General features: G+C 35.1%; 1 protein-coding gene across 1 annotated transcript; it reads left to right on the forward strand.

Moving 5' to 3' along the window:
- The first annotated feature begins 124 nt into the window (after nt 1-124).
- LOC139142391 (vesicle transport protein GOT1B-like) lies at nt 125-9,443 on the forward strand. The gene is given in 6 exon segments (XM_070712311.1): nt 125-264; nt 2,226-2,317; nt 6,198-6,287; nt 6,289-6,377; nt 7,289-7,370; nt 9,236-9,443. Coding segments are annotated over 6 exon segments (417 nt in total). The 5' UTR covers nt 125-239; the 3' UTR covers nt 9,275-9,443.
- Nucleotides 9,444-16,700: the final 7,257 nt, after the last annotated feature.

Here is a 16,700-nt window from a genome sequence, read left to right on the forward strand (position 1 = left end):
GAGCATATTAAAGCGCAATAATGAAATAAAAAAAGTAAAATGATGTCAAAGTTTGACCATGTACGTGTGACGTATTTGATAATTTGGAATATGAAAATGTACCCTAAGCTAAACTCCCCCGTAATCGATAGACTTGCCAGTGATTTCCGCTTCAGACGTGGCCTTCGAGTTGGAATAGGTGCCATGTCCGTCAGTTGTACACACTCGCTCTCCAAAACCGGCTGACATCGGACTTAAAAATGTTTGAAATAACAGATTATCAGAGTAAGTGCTACAATATCCATATATGTATCCACATGAATACACTTCCGTGATAAAGACCAAGGAAACCTCAAAATTATTTCCATCCGAAGGATGATGTTTTCAACTAAAATCTCGTGTATGGATGATGTGACCAGACTGGTAGACCGCTATATGTGTAAACAGTTGGTATTCGTTCTTACCTTTCGACAGCTGTGTGAGATATCTTTTCGTGTAAATATTCTGCGTTGTCGGTAGACTTAAATGACACATATGTACGGATGTACCGACCTGTCCCATACAGTGTCATTGTCATTGTCATTGGTTTGAGCCTGGGGTGGAAGCTGGAATCCACCATGGTGTAGTCCAACACAGTAACACTGACAGATGTTGAGTAGATTCTACAAAAGGTAGTTCATAGATGGTAGTTGCAAAATTCGCGGGAGATTTTTTACTAGTTTTAGACATTTTACCGTGGTTTGACATGAATACACTGATAAAACTTCTGATCAACTGTACTTCCCAATGAACAGTGATGATTGATGTTAATTAAATAATCACACAGCAGTCCTTCAAGTTCACATGTCAAGGTGGTTGTCCTTTGTTTTGTTTACAAGTCATATGTGACACAGATAAGAAAGAGCCACTGATTTTCAGTACAATCTCAAATCTCACTCCTGCTGACTTGTACAGGACTTAAGATGCAGTCAAGAAGTTATTTTAGAACACAAGTAAAAAGCAAACTTACCTTATTCTACATTTGACCTTGAAGACAATATTCAATAGGTGTCATTAGTTCGAAATTATAAAAGCAAAAAAGCAAACCCAGCGACGGTATACCACGACATTTTGACCAGTACACGACATATATGCAAGAGTAATAGCTTCACTTTACTTTTACTTCATTGCTCAACAACACACTCAGGGAGTGTGGTAAGACAAAAATTACAAAACTCAAAGATGCAGACTTCAACAAACACTTGATGAACCTGCTGCTGGGGGAGGAACTAAAGTATCAGAAATAAATTTGGCAAGAGGTAGTTTATCTTTGTGAGTAAAGATATACGTGAACTTTTCTCTATCATTCAAATGAAGAAAACCAGGATTATACAAACTTGTGGATGAAAATATAATATTTTGATAAGCTGATAAGTTGTGTATTTTGGACATTGTATTACAAAGTGAAATTCATCAGCAACTAAAGTCTTACAATATTTGCAGAATCTTTCATTTGCAGGAACTTTTGGAATTGACCTTCTGCCCAGTTCTATTTGAAGGTTGTGATCCGAAATTCTTAGTTTTGTTAGCCACTTCCTATAGGTAAAAGATTTTGTATCTAACAAGTAACTTTCAATTTTAACATTTGTCTTAAATAGTCTGTAAGTTCAGAGCTTATTCTTCAGCATCCACACTTCCTTGTATCATAATGATTATTTCTCAGCCACGTTTGTTCATAAATTTCACATAAACTATCATATACATTATTAACTGTGGAATTGATATTGCAACTAGAAGTCCATATATCACTCCCACTGTAAGAGTTCAATATGCTTTGTATATAATTGGACCAATCTGGGTGTATAAGCAGACCTCAGTAAGATGTCATCCGATAAAACCAATCTATGCCAGTATTTGAGCATGTGCTTTATCACCATATAGTGAATTGGATATCTAATAACGAGTGCATATATTTTGCGAATTGGTCAAAATCTCGTGGTATGCTGTCGCTGAGATGGGTTATTGCTATATGATACATCAAAAACAGTTTTTCTCTAGCTGAGAGCTCGCACATGTTCAAACTGTGGTATATCATGAATATAGCAAGGTTAGTTTCATGTTTCAACGAATCAGATTGCTGTATTTGTGCTATCAATATACTGACCAGTATGATATGATAATCATTTGAAATCAAACCATAATGCATGATATCAAAGAAGCAGTAAAAAGAGATCTAATGATTGCATTGATTTTGATTTCACCAACAGAAATCGGAGTGGGCCTGTCTGGCTTTGGTGTTTTTTTCTTATTTCTTGGAATATTATTTTTCTTCGACAAAGGACTGCTTGCCATTGGAAATGTGAGTAATTATTCAAGCATCTTTCTTTAGCTCTCAACATTGTTAGCTTCAAGGAGAACAAAGATTTAATCTTAGAAAATTAGACTTCCACTGTTTTGTGTATGTCATATTGGCATAGAGGGCGTACTGACTGTTGTCTTGGGTGACAATGACTCTCACAGTGATCAATAGACAAAAGTTTAACTATGTTTGTAAAAAGTGTTGATGCATATCCAGTATTCTTTTCTATCAAATGACGTAATGCGCATCATTCGAATTTCCAGTTGACGGGCAACGTGCGCATTCTGCATGCAGTATGTGGTACAACAGTGCAGACAACAATTTTATTTTATTTTATTTTATTTAGACTTTATTTAATCTCGATAAACTGTTGAGCCAATGGCTCTTCTCACACAGTGTCGAGAAATCATTAAAATTTACAATATATACATTAAAAATTGCACACATCCATGAAGACATGAAAGGCAAAACATACAATAGGTACAAAAAAAAAACAAATGGACAAATGGACAATAAACAATATTACACTACTGAACATCTGTGTCACATAAAAAATGAAATTTACATTTGTCTTTAAAAGCCTGCAATGAGGAGCATGACTTTAAGTCAACCGGTAAACTGTTCCATATTTTTACACCACTGTATGTAAAACTTTTCTTAAAGAACTGTGTTCTATGTTTTGGAATGTATAAATCTTCTCTGGCAGCAGATCTAGTATTCCGACTGTGAATATTGTGTATCCTTTTAAAAACATTCAAATAATCTGGAGCTAAATTGTTTTGTACTTCTTTATACATTAAAATTGATTCATGATATAAAATCCGTTTTCTGAATGGCATCCATTCAGTGTACGGAATAAAACTTCACTAGAAGTATTAAAATCACAATCTAAAAGAACTCTCGCAACAGCTTTCTGGAGTCGCTCAATGCGTCCTAAAAGTTTGATAGAACAGTGACCCCATATGTTGGAACAGTAATCAAAATGGGGTAAAATAAAACAATTATAAAAACTCATCATGGCCCTTTTAGTTAGAAAGGGGCGAATACGCTTGAGTTGAAGTAACTTAAATGCGATACTTTTACAAACAGAGTTAACATGTTTTTTCCAAGCTTAAGGTATCATCAATAATTATACCCAATAATTTATCATGTGTAACACACTCCAGTTGATCTCCATTACATAACACATGAATTGATTCATCTATTCTAGCTTTTCTTTGAGAAGTTCCAAGGACCATAACTTTTGTTTTCTGTGAGTTAATACACATGTTATTAAGATCACACCAGTGTGTGATGTGATACATGTCTTGATTAAGCTTATTTTCAATTTCTTTTAACTTAGTACTGGTGACCTGTGCAGCAGTGTCATCTGCATACATGTTAAGATCAGATGTATTTGTAAATAAAGGAAGATCATTGATGAAAAGTAGAAAGAATAAGGGGCCTAAGATAGATCCCTGTGGTACACCCACAGAGACTTGACAAGAATCACTAAGTGCCCCATTGAATGAAACTATCTGGGTTCTTTTCTCCAAATATGATGTGAAAAACAGCAAACTATTTTCTGAGCATCCATAAATCCTAAGTTTTTGTAGTAAGATATTATGATCAACAAGATCAAACGCCTTTCTGAAATCAACAAGTAGGATACCTATCAGATTTCCATTATCAATTTCTTGGTACCATGAGTTTGTGATGTTTGTTAATGCAGTTTGACATGAATGAAACTTGCGAAAACCTGATTGTTTGTTTGACAATAAGTTGAAAGTGCACAGAAAGTTATAGAAGTGAGTATGAACATGTCTTTCTAAAATTTTGGACAAAATAGGCAAGACAGAAATAGGTCTGTAATTTGATACAATATCCCTTGCACCTTTTTTATACAATGGTGTTACTTTTGCCGATTTCCATTGATCAGGGAATGTCCCAGAGGAAATTGCGTAATTGAAAATTGCAGTGAGACTGGATGTTATTTTGGTTGCTCCAATCTTCAAAAAGCGAGAACTAATGCCATCTAAACAGTCGACTTTTTGCAGTCAATACTATTGAGAAATTTTGTGACTTCAGCTTCCTGGAGCAAAGGGATAACAAATTTTTTGTCCTTGGGGAGATTAGATGAAACAAAGAGTTGCAATTTATCTAAAATATCGTCATTGGTCTTATCATTGTGTTTGATGTATTCAGAAGCTACATTTGTGAAAAAATTGTTGAACACATTTGCCATTTCCTGTATTTCTGAAATTTCATTACCTTGACTTGTTACAAAAGTAGGGTTTTTACAATTGAAAGTTGGAACCAGTTGCTTAAAAACTTTCCAAAAATCATTGGTACCTTTGTTTAAAACATTATTATAAAATTCACGCTTTGCTGTTCTGATTAAATTTGTGACTTTGTTTCTCCATGTTTTGTACAATTCAAATGACTTGTTTGCCTTATGTTTATCTCTAATTTTGATTGCTAATTCAATATCATCATTCCACCATTCTGGAATTTTTTTATATTTCACACGTTTCGTTTTAAACGGTGCTGCTTGTTAAGACTCTGAGAAATAATGATCATGAATATCATTGAATTCCATGAATCTATCATATCTGTGATGTTATCAGAACCTGAAACATTTGACCACTGGACTTCACCAAGATCTTTACAAAATGAATCCGGGTCAAAATGTTTTGTACATCTATACTTGATAGTATGGTGTTGCTTTGACAGAACTTTGTTTGAGATTTGTCTGATGATAAAAACTGGATAGTGATCACTGAGACCGATATTAGAAAACCCAGTGTAAATTACCTTATCAGGATCAGTTGTCCAAATATGGTCAATACAGGTGGCAGTATTATCTGTTATCCTTGTAGGTGAATCAATCATATTTGCAAGTCCCATCGATTCACAAAGTGAAACCCACTCTTTGCAGTTTCTGTCATCAGTTAGAATACCAATGCATGCCTGACATATGTTTAAGGTATACAGTCACCTGTAATCTAAATATGCCCATATATGGTCAAAGGGGCGTTCCTTGGTATTCAAAATGCCCATGTGAGGGCGCTGTTTTTATAAAGCGGCCACCCGCTTAAAATCTGTGATTGGTTAGATTTTCTCTTTCCATGGTAACTGGCAAAATTGGAACAGGTGACAGTATACCTTTTAGTGTATGGTTGTAATAATCAATCAAATAGGAAAGTTGGAAAGACACTTTTTAGGATACCAAAGGAAGTTGTGCACAAGGGTGAAAAATCAAGAAAGTTGAGAAAAAAAGGCTTTTCAACCTGTCAGTATGTTGTACAATATTGTTTTGCCCGTCACTTAGTGACAACAATGTCTTCGATCACATGCCCAGGTCACATGATTGATACCTGTGTCACGAGGTAGTATGCACCTCGGGGACAGACATTCAGACTCTCAAACTTTTACAATTCTTTTCTGAACCACCACTTATTGGGATTTATTTTTAAAGCTGTTGGTGTAAGAAAATTTTTCACTGCCTTTGTTAGCATTACTGGCCCTTTAAATACACTGTCCACACTGACAAGGAAGTGCTTGATACATAAGTACAGTGCAGACTTCTTTTGCACAGTTTGTAAGTTTGTCCAGAAAAGACAGTAGCTCTCAAGCGTTGTAGTATTCACTGCTGCATGTTGTTGTACAGTGAGGTATATAAAATTGAGGTGAACAATTCATCTCACATTGTGTCATTTCCTGGAAGCCACTGAATGAATCCTGCAGTACAGTATTGTTCTCCCGTGAATCAACACCTAGAAATATTTCATGTACCGTATAATGCATCTGTCTGTTCTACTCCCACTGTAAAGAGTTCAGTCATGTTTACTTACACTGTAAAAAGTTGAGTCATTTCTGTAAAATTCTGTTTTGTTTGCAGATACTATTTCTTTCTGGGCTAGGGTTTATCATTGGATTGGAGAGGACTTTCAGATTTTTCTTTCAAAAACACAAACTTAAAGGCAGCAGTTTTTTTCTTTGGTGGAATTCTCATAGTATTGATTGGTTGGCCATTGGTCGGAATGATAATTGAGTTGTATGGCTTTTTTCTTCTTTTCAGGTAAGTATTCCACTGCAAGTATTTCATGAAAGTTTTTGATGTTCAACTGTTCAGTTTCATTGTTAAAGCCACAGAATACTGAAAGTTTGAATTACAGTGTTTTGATTACTTGAGACCTGAGTATGCTGTAAGTTTTTCAAACTCAGTGTAAGTATTTTGAAAACAACAGCAAAACTCGTTTAATTATCATGTTTTGTCATTCAAAACAACTACAACTCTGCAATTATCATACCTTGTCATTCAAAGATGTATGACATCATCATCATGTCACATTTCAATAATAACACATGCTAGCAAGGGCAAAATCTTGATTTGTTGCTCGCCCAAGGGATGGTGCTCATGGCTGTAATATTGATGATGCCCGAGCTGAAGCCTAGGGTGATCTTGCCTGTGCTAGTATGTGTAATGCATTTTATTACACCCAACAAACACTTTTGTTTTCGAAACTTTGCAATTGATGTAGTCAAGTGTCGTCACTTGCCACAGTGAAATGTTCCATTTGGTGCTCGATTGCAATGCAAGATGAAGTAGAACTTGGAAGGTCCACTTAAATTAAAAACAAAGAAGATGTTGCTTTTCTCATATAATGTACAAAATGTCGTCTGATTAAAGTCCAGCTAACTTCTTGTACCGGTACCATTTCAAAAGCCATTGCTCTGCAGAAAATACGAAGAAAATGTACATTATGCAGTATGCACAGTAACAACGTGTGGTATTCCAGAACATGGTAGCAGGCTATATCACTGCCTGTATGCGACAGGGCCATATCACACAAGCACTTCTTGTTATCTTATCACGTGAGTGAGGCTCAGCCAATCACAGTAACTGGATTATACATTAAGTGTGTAATAACTACAGAATCTGTGTCTGTTCAATTTTCACAAATTTTCATATTTGTTTTCCTATTACAGAGGCTTTTTCCCAGTAGTTGTAAATTTTCTCAGAAGGATACCAGTTATAGGTCTTCTCCTGAATTTACCTGGAATTAGTCAGGTAATTATATCAACCTGCTTCTCATCTGTTTCTTGATTTTACAAACGGTTGAAGGGTGAGGGACTGTTCAGGTCAGTTTTTGTGTATGAAGTGGGCGGAGGGAAAGTTGTAGTATTGGTGGGGGTCATATTTATTCTAATTGATGAAGAAGGGTATCACCATGTTTTTAGACTGAGATGACAAATAAACTGTTTATACTACAACAAAATAGTGATTCAATTATAACACATGAGAGCGAGGGCAATATCACGATTTATTGCCTGCCACAGGGATAGTGGTCATGATCGAAATACTGATGATGCCCGAGCCGTTGTATTGTATGTAGCTTAACCAACACAACCTTCAAAGTGCTACAAAAATTCCAAGTTCAGTCTCAGATCTAAAATCTTGAAATTTTATGCCAAATGTAACTTTTATGTGAGGTGTATTGTTACAAGCCACTTTTTTAGCTCATATTTGGTATGTATATAAATACCAAAAAGAGCTTATATGGTGAGCCGGTGGCGTCTGTATGTTTTTTAACAGTAAGTAGCTGTATCTTGAGGACATGATGGCAAAAAAGCATTGCAGATTAGAGAAATACAATTTGATATTGGCCAACTTGGAGATATATTCACAAATGAATTATTGTGTATTTTAAAAATCGTCGTTGAAGATCAAAACCAAATCAAAGTTCTGATGAAAATGTGCCATAGATTGGTATTTGAAGGTTGTTGAACAATTGTTAATCGGCAAGGTGGCTCGAAAATATTGAGAATTAAATTTCAAAAAATTAATTGTACAACATTATGTCTATCATATTTCTATACGGATACATAGCACTACTAATAGACATGAATGGTATGTCAGATCAGTCTGAAGAATTCCATTATACTCTTTGTCAATATACACACATATCATTGTTACACAGCAGCCTTCAGAAGTTTTATATTTATAACACTTCATACAGCATGTGCCAATATTACTACATTGACAATTCTTTTGTTGCATAGTATTTAGCAATATTGCTACAGTAACCGTTATTATAGTTGTAGCAATATTGCTACACTCTAACAATTCTACTGTCATATACAGTATGTAGCAATACTGCTACACTCTAACAATTCCACTGCCATATAGTATGTAGCAATACTGCTACACTCTAACAATTCCACTGCCATATAGTATGTAGCAATATTGCTACACTAACAATTCTACTGTCATATAGTATGTAGCAATACTGCTACACTCTAACAATTCTACTGTCATATAGCATGTAGCAATATTGCTACACTCTAACAATTCCACTGCCATACAGCATGTAGCAATATTGCTACACTCTAACAATTCTACTGCCATATAGCATGTAGCAATACTGCTACACTCTAACAATTCTACTGTCATATAGCACATAGCAATATTGCTACACTCTAACAATTCCACTGCCATATAGCATGTAGCAATATTGCTACATTCTAACAATTCTACTGTCATATAGTGTATAGCAATACTGCTACACTCTAACAATTCCACTGCCATATAGCATGTAGCAATATTGCTACACTCCATAGACCCTAAAAACGGATCTATGTACACTCTAACAATTCCACTGTAGTATAGTATGTAGCAATACTGCTACACTCTAACAATTCCACTGCCATATAGTATGTATTAATATTGCTACACTCTAACCTCTAACAATTCCACTGTCATATAGTATGTAGCAATACAGCTACCCTCTAACAATTTTGCATTCTGACAACATAGTGAAGATAGTGAGATGTTGCCATCAAAGATTTCAAGACTACCGGTGCATTCTATGCATCCATAATTATTTTCCTCTACAGCCAATATTACAACCCATTACTTTTCTTTTTCCCTTGCAGCTTGTTGGCAATTATGACGAGTCAAGGATTCAAGTGTGACAGATGTTTATTCAAATCATTTTTTCAGCATTTATATTCAGAGATTCAATCAACAGTTGGAATAACAGCAAAACCTTGGTGACTGTGTTCACCAAAATATCATCAGTCCTTCAAGATTTTATTTTTTTACATCAGCGTCCCGTTAACCTGAATGAAAGAGTGGCAAAATGTAGCTGATTTTTTTTATCTGTGTAAAACAAAAAGGCCAAAGATTACACTTGTAAAAAGGTGTTTTTCTAAAATTATTAAATTACTAAACTCAAACCAGTGCCTCCAATTTGATATGTTAGTGTATTTTGTGAGACACATTTTTATTCTGTTGCTCAGCTGTTAGCTGTGCACATTGTTTATCAGATTGAAGTAGATAATTGTGATGTCACAATCACAGTCTCCATTGTGACATCACAGTTTACATTATGATGTCACAGCTACGGTGTACATTGTGATGTCACAGTGGTCATTGTGATGTCAGAATCTCTATTGTGACATCACAATGTAGATTGTGATGTCGTAGTGGAATTTTTGATGTCACAGTCTCCATTGCGACATCACAGTGTATGGTACATTGTGATGTCACAGCCAGTGTACTGGTACATTGTGATGTCACAGCCAGTATACTGGTACATTGTGATGTCACAGCCAGTGTACCGGTACATTGTGATGTCACAGCCAGTGTACTGGTACATTGTGATGTCATAGTGGCCATTGTGAATGCGTCACATCACAATGTGCACTGTGACATCACAATGTACTGGTACGCTGTGGCTGTGACATCGTTTAAAGAGTCGGATATATGATCAAATTATGACATGAAGTTACAAAGAAGAAGTTAAATGCAGAATTCACTTCTCAATAATTGCCTGATGACTGCAGCATTGAGATGCTGACAGACTCTTGTTTTAATCTGTAAACATGCAATGTAAGTTTCTTTGAAAGAGTAACGTAATGTTAGTGTCAAGACTGTCTGCCCAGGGTTACTATACAACATTTCTTTATTTTATTAAACGTATAGTTTGCTTTAAATTTATTGTTAAGTTTTCAGAGTTTAACTGGAAACATTTACTTGTAACAACAAGTCAAACTGTTTTCTGCATTTTTTTGTTTTCTCGAGGTATTTCTAGGGAGTGTTTGGTCTAATTTGAAACTGATAGACTGTCACCAGAATGTGTTCACAGCAATGATCTGTGTTCCAAAGTTAGACATACCCAGAAGTCTTTCAAAAATTTCACAAAGATGGTATACTGGTGTTTTGATACACAGATATCTAGTCCTTTAGTTGATGAACGTAAATATTAAATATTCCTGGCAACTATTCTTCAGCTGTTTTACAGTGTCTAGAGCTGTTTTACAATGTCTAGAGCTGTTTTACAGTGTCCAGAGCTGTCTTGCTGTGTCCAAAGCCAAAGCAAGATTTTTAACCCTTTCACCACCATGGTTTCTCCCAAATCCATTGTTTTCTATGGTAAAGTTGGACCTGTATACAGGGAACTGGGGGTGAAAGGGTTAAACCACTCTGTGCAAACTTAGTGCAAAGAAAATACATATCAGATAATTTGGTAAAAGAAAAATGGTACTGACTGAAGACAAAATTCCTGCTCCCCTTTTTGAAAAAAAATTTGTCAGAGCCTCAAAGTCTACACACACCTCAAAATGACTATTGCTCAAAGTTAGATACAAACACATATATGAAACATTCCTTGGAACTACCACCACTAATATTAACAGTGGCACCCACAATGCTTTGCACCTAGTGCTATGCACATACTGCCTTGGTACAGCTACTCATACAAGGCATTACAGTCAGGCTATAGTTACCACTGATAGAAATTATCTCCAAATATTAAAATAATAGTTCATTAGCACAGAGTCTGTGCTTCATGGTAGCTTAGCTGTTGACTATGTAATTTGCATAATTGATTTTGATACACCGTGATGACATTGTAGTTCACAGTGTTTAGATGATAGAAGAACCACATTTAAAGCTAATCATCTGTGTGCACAGGGTACCATAGGGAAGCTAGCCATCTGGGAGATTCCATATGTGAATAAGACTTGCATGTTGAAATAGTGACACTCTGGTAAAGGCAAGAAAAATCTGCAACATCATAAATGATGATATTTATTTGTCAGGTCTTGTAGAGTGATTTTAAAATTTGACATAGGCACAATAATATTTTGAATAAAGGTCAAAGATACGATGGAACTGTCATGGTCGGTATGAGTGTACATACACAACTTCAATTGAAATATCTAGATTGAGGTACCCCATGGAAACTTGTATGACTGTAACTCACAGACATGTCTAACATTTTGCACCTCAGTAGCAATAGTAACAGTATGTTCCCAATTACTGCCTTGCTACACTATCATACCTTGTATTATGTATGATGGCTATTAACCAGACTGGTGAATTTTTGGCACAACGCAAAGCATGGAATTTTATTTTTTTACAAACCATTACATTTTTTCAAATGATTTTAAACCATTGACTGGCAAGACACTGCCCATATTAAATGGGGTAGAATCAAATACAAAATTTCATTTCAAACAAATTTTACAGTATTCACTGTACAAGGAAAGTGATCACTGATTAAGCAATGATTATTAGGTTTTAAAAATCCAGACAAGTAGACTTTGTGATCCTGTCGACCAGTTCTGAAACTCTGTCTGGCTATTTCATCTATCTGTGATATTTTATCTTTGCATTTCATTTTGTTTCATTTTCCATTTCAATAATAAGTTTATCATGAGTAAACAATTTCAAATTTGAAATGTAGCAACAGAAAGTTAATCAGCAGCAGTTACGGTGGTCAGATAGTAGCTTATCCCAAGATGTTTGGTTTTGGCAGAAATTTCTCTGACATGCTAGGTAATAAGGCCAATAACAGCAAATGGTGACAAATTTCCCAAATGTGACTGGAATGTCAGTCATTGTTCTGTATTCCCAGTAAATTAAAAATCTATGTTAACTCTTTTCCTGCCAAGTTCATATTGCACCATCAGGTCAAGTTGGTTTAAACTAATGAAGCAAAATATGTCCCATATGGTGCAATTTAACAAAGATTTGAAGATTTGAAAGTCCCTGAAGACAGAATACTATAAACATGATTTTTACAGACTAAAGCTCCTTTAACACACTTTTGAAGCCAAGTGGATGAAAATACATATGGTTTTGGCTCAATACCACTTTTTACTGACTTGGCAGATGGGGAAGTGATACTGTCTGGCAGGTAAAGGGTTAATGGCTTTTGAGGTAATAGGTGACAATTTTTAGTTGTCTTGTCACTGTCAGACATTGTTGATAGATATTAATGTCCATGTTCAAATATAGTACCAATAGAATAGAAGACAGTGACGTGAAGACATGCAGTGTGGGTGCCGTCATTTTGGAATGGAGTGAAACAGTTGGATACCTTACAGTCTATGAGTACAACAGACACTTATGGAAAATGTTTCCGTCTCCAAAAGTCATCCTGTGTTTTGCAATAAATATTTGTAAACAGTAGGGTGTAGTTAAATTTCTTTTCCCTTGGACCTCAATTTTTTCAATAAAAATATTGATATTTTTGTCAGATATCTGGGTGAGACCTGTCATTTCATTTGTAACAAAAAGCTGTGTTAGGTCTTTTCTCAAGTACATGTACTTGTCCACAATAAAATTTCTTTCAAAATAATGTCAGAGATGATTTTTTTGAGTTATATACTAGTAGCTATGATGATTTCTGCCAAATTTAATCAGTAAAGTATGAAATCTCACAGCCTATCAACTTTCATGTCAACATTTCAAAAGTTTTGCCACGAATGACAAAACAAGGAGACATTATTTTGAATAAATATAGAATGTTCTGGGATGTGTCATAGTGTCTGTCTGTGTGTCTGTCGATCTGTATGTGCGTCCATGAATTCGTGGAAAGAAAGTTGAAAATGACATACATTGGTGTGAAAATGACAATTGTAGTATCGGTATGTTGGCTTTCTGATGAAAATCAGTTTGTCACAGTATTCATATTCATATTATCATAAAATTTTACATAAACTTAGAGTAATGTTCAAATTTAAACTTGAAGACATGCTAGCAGCAATTAAATTACATGTGAATACAAATTATTATATTATTATGACAATATTACAAGACAGACTCTTAGAAAGCTATTCCTGGTACAATATATCCAGACTGATTATCATCACAGAAGTAGCAAATTACAATTATTTATGTGAATAAATATATGAAAGACAGAAAACAAAATTGTCACCAACCTGGAATTACATGTACTCATCTGGTACTACTGACATTTTTATTGGAAAACCATCAATGCAGACAATATTTTACAACGTGTGCAAAAGTGATTATCTTGGTACCTATGGGTATAGTATACAGTAAAATGTCAGACACTATCAAAAATGAAATGTGGTTAGAAACTGGTAATTGGAATATTGCATTTTAATCACACTGATAGTGATCTTCCTCAGTGCACAGGTGCATTGCCTCAGACATTTACAACTTCATCACAGTGATTTTCTGTCAAGCCTTACCTTATAGCGCCCTCAGTAGGTGAGATCTCAGTCTGACAGGCCAAGGAGGACAGTGTTGCATTGCTGTGTTTCGAGCATTAAACCAAACAATAGTTTTAAAGCCCTCTTCAAGTTCATACCTACTAATAGCTTACCTGAAATTACTGAATTCATGGCTTTTTCAATTTCTGTGAATTGAAACAACTTTTTGCTTCAACCCATGCAAAGATGAATTTTTTCCCCTTTTTATCTTTTTGCTTGTCCTATGGTCTCCTTCTTCATTTTTTTTTCAGATAATTCAAATGATGCATCAGAAAGCCATTCTTGTGAGCCAGAGTTTTTTTCTGCTCCATGAACCTATGCAATAGTCAGTGAACAGTATAGTCAGTGAACAGTATAGTCAGTGAACAGTGTAGTCAGTGAACAGTATAGTCAGTGAACAGTATAGTCAGTGAACAGTGTAGTCAGTGAACAGTGTAGTCAGTGAACAGTATACCGTAGTCAGTGAACAGTATAGTCAGTGAACAGTGTGTAGTCAGTGAACAGTGTAGTCAGTGAACAGTATAGTCAGTGAACAGTGTGTAGTCAGTGAACAGTATAGTCAGTGAACAGTATAGTCAGTGAACAGTGTAGTCAGTGAACAGTATAGTCAGTGAACAGTATAGTCAGTGAACAGTATAGTCAGTGAACAGTATAGTCAGTGAACAGTATACCGTAGTCAGTGAACAGTATAGTCAGTGAACAGTATAGTCAGTGAACAGTGTGTAGTCAGTGAACAGTATAGTCAGTGAACAGTATAGTCAGTGAACAGTATAGTCAGTGACAGTATGTAGTCAGTGAACAGTATAGTCAGTGAACAGTATAGTCAGTGAACAGTGTAGTCAGTGAACAGTATACATGAGTAGCAGTCGTTGTAGAGAGGCCTGTGATTTATGAAGATATAGAAAGCAGTTTTTGTAACAATAACATCCATTTTGTAAAGTCTGTCATCTTGAAAAGAAATTTTCCATGTAATTGTACCGATGTACTAGAGAGATCTACAATTGTTACCAAAGATCTCAACATATTGACACCATTGAGCATTTGTTGGACAGCAAACAGATATATGTAAATTTGTGTTACATGAATACATTTAACGATGTATGTTGATTCAGAAACTTTGAGACAGATAAAGAACAATTTCACAAAATTGATTTTAAAGTAATGGTTTGAAAATTGAAGGTTTTATGGCACTGCAGCAGAAAAAGTGGAGAATTTCTCAATTGTTGTTAGATCATTTAGGACCACAGTTTGGCAGATGTTTGCTTCAATAGAACTGAAGTTACTGTCCTTCCAAAATACAACTCTGTGTGTGTGTGTGTGTGTGTGTGTGTGTGTGTTACGATTGTGGCCCAACAAGTTTTATGTTGTAGGAATGATTTGGTATAGTAGTACGCACCTCAGAAGTGAAAGACTTAAACTTTTTCTCAAATTTTCCTCAAGGAATCTTTCAACCATACTCTTTCAAAATCAAGAATACAAGAATACAAGTCGAGGGTCTCCGCACAAATTTTGGCCCTTGACAAACAAATTACCCATGATATAACCTATATTTCAAATTCAAACTTGCCGCAAACTCTGTGTTCACTCTATGGAGAAAAATAAAATTTTCGATTTTTGAAAAACAAAGACTGTGAAAAGTTTTTATACACAAAGAGCTTTAATATGAACCCCTTCAAGTGGTTAATCAGAAAAGAATTGTAAAAGTTTGAGAGTCAGAATATCTGTGCCTGAGGTGTGTTCTACCTCACGTAGTCTCTACATTCTCTGTCCAAGAATTGTTGTAAAGATAATTAGCAACATAAGCATGGTCTGAAGCATCATGGTCTTTGGAATAACATCGACTGTAATAATTAAGATTTCATGAGAAGCTTTGGACAAAATCACTATCTTTTCAAATTATTTTAGTTGTTTTTGTTTCATATCAGCAATATTTTTCTACTAACAGAAACATGCTTAATTGTCAATCGTCCAATTATTAAATTCACTGAAACATGCTAAATTGTCATGCAGCCAATTAAGGTAGTATGCACTTCTGAAATGAAGGACTTAAACTTTTGCTCAATGAATCTTTCAACCATTCTCTTTCAAAATCAAGATTAAAAATCGGGGGTCACCTTGCAAATTTTGGTACAAGAGAAACAAATTACCCAAAATTAATCAATATTTGAAATTAAAAATGGCCACCATCTCTGTGTTAACTCTATGCAGAAAAATAAAATTTTTGATTTTCTAAAAACTAAGATGGTAAAAAGTTTTCTTACACCAAGAGCTTTAAAATGAACCCCTGCAAGTAGTAGATGAGAAAAGAATTGTAAAACTTTGAGAGTCAAAGTATCTTTTCCTGAGGTGTGTTCTACCTTCAATCCACTGAAACATGCTAAATTGTCAGCCATCAGATATTAATCCTTCCTACTTGCAGATAAAAAAAATGCTTTCATGATATAATTTGAGGTAAATACAACAAATTAATCATAAGCATAGATGTATACGTCATGTTTATATGCAAGGTATGAGTAAAGCTCTGGTGATTGATAATTCAACAGGTTTCAGTGAGTAGAGCATCATGAAACAAAAGATTATTGAAATACTTTGAAAAGATAGTTTGTCCCTTTACTGTAATTGGGTGCAAACTTGTTCCTAGTCAAATAAGTAAATAAATAAATAAATAAATAAATGTCATGCTTGCATTTTGTTAATAAGCATTGTGTTGATGTTCAGAGTAGATCACAGAAATGGTCACACATCTGAAGACCGCTCACATTCCCTCAGACAATTGTGCATGGGTATAAAACCAAGGACAGCTCTCACCACTCATACCTGTCATCTGTACACAGCCTCTTTTAATGTTAAGTAAGAACAAAAGCACTGAATA

Source organism: Ptychodera flava, chromosome 1 (assembly GCF_041260155.1).
Source record: "Ptychodera flava strain L36383 chromosome 1, AS_Pfla_20210202, whole genome shotgun sequence".
In the NCBI taxonomy this organism is placed as follows: Eukaryota; Metazoa; Hemichordata; class Enteropneusta; family Ptychoderidae; genus Ptychodera; species Ptychodera flava.